Source organism: Lolium perenne, chromosome 5, assembly GCF_019359855.2.
Source record: "Lolium perenne isolate Kyuss_39 chromosome 5, Kyuss_2.0, whole genome shotgun sequence".
Lineage (NCBI taxonomy): Eukaryota > Viridiplantae > Streptophyta > Magnoliopsida > Poales > Poaceae > Lolium > Lolium perenne.
In genome coordinates this window covers 43,111,774-43,120,083 of record NC_067248.2, presented here as the reverse complement: position 1 = coordinate 43,120,083, position 8,310 = coordinate 43,111,774, and the positions used below count along the sequence as shown (strand labels likewise).

Below are 8,310 nucleotides of genomic sequence, written 5' to 3'. Positions count from 1 at the left end.
TTATCTTTGTTATCGTTTACCTGCTCGGGACGAGCAGGAACTAAGCTTGGGGATGCTGATACGTCTCCGACGTATCGATAATATCTTATGTTCCATGCCACATTATTGATGATATCTACATGTTTTATACACATTATATGTCGTATTTATGCATTTTCCGGCACTAACTTATTAACAAGATGCCGAAGAGCCAGTTGCTGTTTTCTGCTGTTTTTGGTTTCAGAAATCCTAGTAAGGAAATATTCTCGGAATTGGACGAAATCAACGCCCAGGGTCCTATTTTTGCCACGAAGCTTCCAGAAGTCCGAGGGAGAGTCGAAGTGGGGCCACGAGGTGGCGACACACCAGGGCGGCGCGGCCCAGGCCCTGGCCGCGCCGGCCTGTGGTGTGGGCCCCTCGTGACGCCCTTTGACCTGCCCTTCCGCCTACTTAAAGCCTCCGTCGCGAAACCCCCAGTACTGAGAGCCACGATACGGAAAACCTTCGAGACGCCGCCGCCGCCAATCCCATCTCGGGGGATTCAGGAGATCGCCTCCGGCACCCTGCCGGAGAGGGGAATCATCTCCCGGAGGACTCTTCATCGCCATGATCGCCTCCGGAGTGATGAGTGAGTAGTTCACCCCTGGACTATGGGTCCATAGCAGTAGCTAGATGGTTGTCTTCTCCTCATGTGCTTCATTGTTGGATCTTGTGAGCTGCCTAACATGATCAAGATCATCTATCTGTAATTTTATATGTTGTGTTTGTCGGGATCCGATGGATAGAGAATACTATGTTATGGTGATTATCAATCTATTACCTATGTGTTGTTTATGATCTTGCATGCTCTCCGTTATTAGTAGAGGCTCTGGCCAAGTTTTTACTCTTAACTCCAAGAGGGAGTATTTATGCTCGATAGTGGGTTCATGCCTCCATTAAATCTGGGACAGTGACAGAAAGTTCTAAGGTTGTGGATGTGCTGTTGCCACTAGGGATAAAACATTGATGCTATGTCCGAGGATGTAGTTATTGATTACATTACACACCATACTTAATGCAAATGTCTGTTGTTTGCAACTTAATACTGGAAGGGGTTCGGATGATAACCTGAAGGTGGACTTTTTAGGCATAGATGCATGCTGGATAGCGGTCTATGTACTTTGTCGTAATGCCCAATTAAATCTCACAATACTCATCGTATCATGTATGTGCATTGTCATGCCCTCTCTATTTGTCAATTGCCCGACTGTAATTTGTTCACCCAACATGCTATTTATCTTATGGGAGAGACACCTCTAGTGAACTGTGGACCCCGGTCCTATTCTTTTACATTGAATACAATCTGCTACAATACTTGTTTTACTGTTTTCTGCAAACAATCATCATCCACACTATACATCTAATCCTTTGTTACAGCAAGCCGGTGAGATTGACAACCTCACTGTTTCGTTGGGGCAAAGTACTTTGGTTGTGTTGTGCAGGTTCCACGTTGGCGCCGGAATCCCTGGTGTTGCGCCGCACTACATCCCGCCACCAACAACCTTCAACATGCTTCTTGGCTCCTCCTGGTTCGATAAACCTTGGTTTCTTTCTGAGGGAAAACTTGCTACTGTCTGCATCACACCTTCCTCTTGGGGTTCCCAACGGACGTGTGCTGTACACGCCATCAATCCACTTAAGGGAAACTTGCTGCTGTTCTACAAACCTCTTCTCTTGGAGGCCCAACACTGTCTACAAGAATAGAAGCACCCGTAGACATCAAGCCCCCGTTTAGTTCCGGTTGCTTACGAACCGGGACTAAAAGCCCATCCACGTGGGCTGCAGACATTCGTCGGGGGGGAGTATCTTTAGTTTCGGTTGGTGTGACCAACCGGGACTAAAGGTCTTTGCAGGTTTAGGGTTTAAACCCCTAAATCAGGTTTTATTTTGTTGTGTTTTAATTTCTTTTATATTTTATTTTGTGTTCTATTTTAATTTTAACGAAGTTTCAGTACACATATTCTGCGCTAGTATATACACGTTACACGTTGATGCATATGAATATACAATTTCATACAATTTCAATCAAGTTTGAAATTTCAAACAAGAAGAATTCAAGAGGAATATATAATATTCAATCTCGGGTGACCATATACAACTTCAAACAAGTTTCCATATACAATTTACGGCATTAGAAGTTCTTCGTCCTCGTAATAGTGTTGTCCATTAGGATGGAGGACATCCCTCATCAAAAATCCTGCTAATTCCTCTTGAATTTGTCGGAAGCGAGCTTTGGGATTAAACTTCTCCCGCAAGTCACTCCTCCGCAAGTTAATATCCTGAGGCCTCCGCTCAGAGGTGAGTCCCCGGATGAACTCACAAACATAGTATCCACATAGATTGGTCCCCGGTGGCTGAATTGGAACATTTGCCAAACTTCTAAATATTAGCAGATCTTTGAATTCACCGGTTACTTTCTTTTTGAACCGTTTCCAAACTGGTTACTTTCTTTTTGAACCGTTTCCAAACCCTGTAGGGCAAAGAAAATGAACAAGGGAGTTATTAGTTACTTGATATCAAGAAATGAACGAAAGAGGCCGATATAGTGCGCAAATGATTGAAAATAATTACTTTGCAGCATTGCTCTTATGTCGGACCAATGCTTTGGGTCCATATTCAGAGAGTCCATGACTTCAACTCTGGAGTTGTCAAATTGAATTATTAGCATAATCCAGTGGAACATGCGGACACGTTACATGCACAGTCATGCATAACTCATCGACTAGACATAACATGGAGTAAATAAAAGAGAATGCGCACAAGACAGAAACACTCACCTAAAATGTGCCAGACCAACCGAGACTAAAGGTCCGCCCGTACACCAGCTGTCGACCGAGGCCGTTGGGCCCGGAGCTTCAGTCGTGGTTCCCCTGCAGAACTGGGACTAAAGACCCCATTAGTCCCGGGCCAAAATGTTTGGGGATTAATGGGGTGGTATGGAAGCCCTCTTTTCTACTAGTGGATGAAGCTGGATCTATAATTCATAATACAATAGTATCATTTAGTGGTATCATATTGTGATTATATTTATTAATTCTCAATCTAAATTTTATGTATAAGATGTATTTGTCATTATTTTTCTACTTATAAGTGCTATGATACTTGATACTACTACTACTCTCATTTCATGATATTAATATCATTTCCCTATTCATTAGTTGTCAGGCCACATCAGCTCTTTTTTCTAATATGGAGTGCATGATATATGCTCGTATCTATGATACTTCCACTATAGGTAGATTTTTTTTTTTCACATTTAGCTTTCTCCTGCTGCAAGCGTGAAATTTTCCATGGACCCGACTACGTGCTCTTGGAACGAGTCAGTCGATCTATTCTCTTGATGCAACTTTTGGGTGTGGTTTGATCTTTACTTGTTCTCAACTTTGAACTTAAGTTTGTTTTTTTGGAGTAGACCGGAGGAGCTAGGTCTGAGTGTCAATATATTAAGGTAGGTAGGGGGGAAACTTTGGTCTAAAGAGGATACCATTATTAACCGTGCCTCGCAGGGCGTTGAAATGCGGGGTAAGTTTGGTGGATGCTAAAGTCACTTTCTTCTACTTCCATTTTGACCTTTCTCACTCCTTTTTCATCTGGAAGGGCTTATTCTAACACTTCATAGTCGAGTGCTTATGTCTTTCAAGACCAACCTGTCTTATCCATCAATTTTTTCTAGGAGACAAACGCAAGTCTTACACTACTATCTCTGCCCTGGTTAGATCACACTATAAAACTACGGTAAGAGCCTTCCCTTCGATATAGCTTCCTGGACTTGCACAGAAGAAGGCCAACAACTACTCTCGTCATGGAGCTCAACCTTGTGACGTATGCGTCCATTGCCCTGTTCGTCCTCTCCGCCATCTACCTCTACTTCACGACGAGGAGCACGTCGAGGCGGCTGCCACCGTCGCCTCGTGGCTGGCCCGTGATCGGCCATCTCCACCTGCTCACGGACATGCCCCACCACGCGCTCGCCGAGCTGGCCGCCACCATGCGCGCCCCGCTGCTCCGGCTGCAACTCGGCAGCATCCCGGCCGTGGTGATCTCCAAACCGGACCTGGCGCGCGCCGCGCTCACCACCAACGACGCGGCCATGGCGTCGCGCCCGCACCTCCTCTCCGGGCAGTTCCTCTCCTTCGGGTGCTCCGACGTGACGTTCGCGCCGGCGGGCGCGTACCACCGCATGGCGCGGAGGGTGGTGGTCTCCGAGCTCCTGTCGGCGCGCCGCGTGGCCACCTACGGCAGCGTCCGGGGCAAGGAGCTCCGCCGCCTCCTCGCGCACCTCACCAAGAACACCACGCCCGGGGCGCCACTCGACCTCAGCGAGTGCTTCCTCAACCTGGCCAACGACGTGCTCTGCCGCGTCGCCTTCGGCCGCCGGTTCCCCCACGGCAAGGACGACAAGCTCGCCGCGGTGCTCGCCGAGGCCCAGGACCTCTTCGCCGGGTTCACCATCGGCGACTTCTACCCGCAGCTCGAGCCTTTCGCCAGCACCGTGACCGGGCTCCGTCGCCGGCTCAAGAGCTGCTTGGCCGACCTCCGCGAGGTCTGCGACGATATCGTGGAGGAGCACGTCAGCGGGAAGCACCAGCGCATCCCCGGGGACAGAGACGAGGACTTCGTGGACGTCCTCCTCCGCGTCCAGAAGCAGCCCGACCTCGAGGTCCCGCTCACCGACGACAACCTTAAAGCCCTCGTCCTGGTACGCCACGAGCGATGGTCTTTGTTTACTTTTTACAATGCTTGTACTGTACTATTTCTTGTTTGGATCTTGACCAATAACGTTTAATTCTGTTTTGGTTTCCAGGACATGTTCGTTGCCGGCACGGACACGACGTTCGCGACGCTGGAGTGGGTGATGACGGAGCTGGTCCGCCACCCGCGCATCCTGAAGAAGGCGCAGGACGAGGTCCGGCGCGTCGTCGGCGACAAGGGCCGCGTGGAGGAGGCGGACCTCGCCGAGCTCCACTACATGCGCGCCATCATCAAGGAGACCTTCCGCCTGCACCCGGCGGTGCCGCTGCTGGTGCCGCGGGAGTCCGTCGCGGCCTGCACGCTGGGCGGCTACGACATCCCGGCCAAGACCCGCATCTTCATCAACACATTCGCCATGGGCCGGGACCCGGAGATCTGGGAGGACCCGCTGGAGTACTCGCCGGAGCGGTTCGAGGCTGCCGGCGGCGAGATCGACCTCAAGGATCCGGACTACAAGCTGCTGCCGTTCGGCGGCGGCCGGAGAGGCTGCCCGGGCTACACCTTCGCGCTGGCCACCGTGCAGGTGTCGCTGGCCAGCCTGCTGTACCACTTCGAGTGGGCCCTGCCGGCCGGCGTGCGCGCCGAGGACGTGAGCGTTGAGGAGACCTTCGGGCTCGCCACCAGGAAGAAGGAGCCCCTCTTCGTCGCCGTCAGGAAAAGCGACGTCTACGAGTTTAAGGGAGAGGAGCTAAACGAGGTTTAGATTAAGTCTGTGGCATTTTTGCTTGTCACGTTTAGTTTTGAAATCGTGCAGCCGTGCATATATTGATTATCTCTTATTCTTTTCCAAATAACGCAAGTAAGTGAGGTAAAATAATAATATGGGCTGTTGGTGGTGCCTTTGTGCGGTAAAAGACGTGCATGTGTCCAATTTTGTTAAATTAATAAATATTTAAATTTTCTCACTTGCACTCTTGTTGTGCATACTTTTTTTTGTGTTTTTTAATAAAAGAAAATATTAATATGGAGATATACCAAATATACCTGCCTTTGTAACAACGCAAAATATCATAATTTTTTTATAAAAAAATATATTAATATCGAGAGATGCCAATTATATTCTGTCTCTGCAACAACGCACTACCCTAATGGTAATACCGATGCACACCGTAAAAAAACGAAAAGAAAAATAAAAAAATAAAAAATCTCACTACGGTATTCTAGCTCTAGCAGCAACAATACAATCACTACCAAGACAACACTGAACGGATGCAGAGGCTAAAAAAAATCAAAGAAAATAAAAACCCTGCTACGGTATCTTTTAAATATATTTTTTATTTATAGTAAGCACTTACTAAACCTGAAAGGGCGACACAAGATTTACTAGAGATCTGATTTTTTTTATGATGGTTTGTATATGATATCAGGATCAAGATAACGATACTCTTACATGCTGGCGATACTCTTTGCAAGTCTTTTTTTTCTCGTTCTCGAAAATGTACTCGTGGACATCGATATACCGGTAACCAGAAGAGCCAGTAATTCCGGTGTAGATACCATTCGAAAATTCTCAAATAAAATTTGAAATATTTCAAAAATTTATCAAAATTCTTTGAATTTGAGCAATTTACACAAATTCATGTGAATGCATGGTGGTATTCTCTTATACCAGGTACGGAAGAATTGTTTGACGGCATGATACCCAAATGCGGGCTGAGAAATAAACCCAAAAACCCTCGAGTACCATTACATCTTGTCAATAAGAATGGAACTCAGGTAAAAAAAAGGGTATGGCTGGACATCAGTCAACTGAGAAATATTTTAGTCTCAGTCGACGATACTCCACGTGAATCGGCCGATCCGCGCCGATCGATTGCATACATAGCTACACCGAACCACCTCAACTATTATTTCTTTTAGCGAACACAGACGAGAGCTGTGCACGTACGTACTTTGTAGATTTCTTTTTGTTCTTATGTGATGGGCCTTCTTTCAATAATTGTTATTTGGGCAGCTTGCCTGGTAGTCTGCTCTAGATGAAAGGCGGAGAAAAAAAAACATATTGAAGTTGCAATCTTGAAATAAAAACCAGTCTCAAAAAAAGGTGCTACTTAACTGGAATAAAAGGAACTCCCAAAAAATCAAAGAAAAAAGAAAAAATATTCTAGTTGCACATTTCTTGAAGAAAAGTGCAACTCGAATAAAAAACGATTAGAGTTGCACATTTCTTGATAAAAAACAAAAATTTGATCCAATATGTTGCACATTTTTCAAGAAAATGTTGTTTTCAAAAAAATGTTGTAGTTGCACATTTCTTTAAAAAGTGCAACTTGTTTTGAAAACCGGTTGAATTTCACCTTTTTTGAGTAAAGTGCAACTTGCCAGTTGAAGTTACACATTTCTTGTGAAAAGCCCCACTGCTATGGAATATCGGTTGGGGTTGCACATTTCTTGTGAAAAGTGCAACTCGTATTGAATATCGGTTTGTAGTTGCATATTTCTTGTGAAAAGCACAATTACTATGGAATATCGGTTCGAGTTGCACATTTCTTGTGAAAAGTGCAACTCATATTGAAATCGGTTCGTAGTTACATATTTCTTGTGAAAAGTGCAACTACTATGGAATATCGGTTGGAGTTGCACATTTGAAAAGTGCAACTCATATTTAATATCGGTTTGTAGTTGCATATTTCTTGTGAAAAGTGCAACACATATCGAATATCGGTTGGTAGTTGCACATTTCCGGTAAAAAAGTGCAAATCTTTCTTGAAAAGCCGGTTGGAGTTGTACATTTCTTGCAAAAAGTGCAACGTTTCATAGTAACTGAATACCAGTTTGAGTTGCACATTTTCTTCAGAAAAGTGCAACTCGTTTCAAAACGGGTTGTTAATTGCACCTTATTTAAGAAAAGTGCAACTTGTTTCAAAACGGATGCTAATTGCACGTTATTGAAGAAAAGTGCAACTTATTTCAAAGCGGGTTGCTAGTTGCACATTATTTAAAAAAAGTGTAACACGGTAACACCGGCTAGAGTTGCACATTTCTTGCGAAAATTCAATTGGTATGAAAAGACTTTGTTACTTGCATATTTCTCGAAAAAGTGCAACTCGTATTAAAAAACCGGTTAGAATTGTAAATTTAAAAAGTAGACACATCTAGCAACCCCTAAAATTCTCGCACATCTCCCCACACAACCCACCTCCAAAAAAGAACAAGATAAGAGAGAGAGAAAAAGAGTGATGAAAGCTCGACCGTATTAGGAAACATAGGTAAAAAGTCCACAACTCACACAAAATGAGAAAAGATGAAAAAAAAAATAATGAGGAAGACATGGGAATGCAACCCAATAATCAAACAGGAGATGGGAGTGCAATAAAACAAAATAAAGAATAAAATAAATTTCGACATACAATTCAAATTAGAACAACCAGAAATGCGACATATGCAAAAGCACAAAGCCAGAGAAGACTAAAGAAATAGATTAAATAACCAAACCTTGACAGGTAAAACGGACGAACTTGTCTGGTTATGTAGTTGACAACTAGTCAACATACATATCAGCAGGTCGCAAGCTCGATCCACGAAGGGCTCAATTTATTT

General features: G+C 44.9%; 1 protein-coding gene across 1 annotated transcript; it reads left to right on the top strand.

The window, feature by feature from the left end:
- The first annotated feature begins 3,698 nt into the window (after positions 1-3,698).
- LOC127298490 (tryptamine 5-hydroxylase) lies at positions 3,699-5,675 on the top strand. Its single transcript, XM_051328339.2, has 2 exons — positions 3,699-4,717; positions 4,823-5,675. Exons 1-2 carry the CDS (start codon positions 3,821-3,823, stop codon positions 5,471-5,473), a joined length of 1,548 nt encoding a protein of 515 aa, XP_051184299.1. The 5' UTR covers positions 3,699-3,820; the 3' UTR covers positions 5,474-5,675.
- Positions 5,676-8,310: the final 2,635 nt, after the last annotated feature.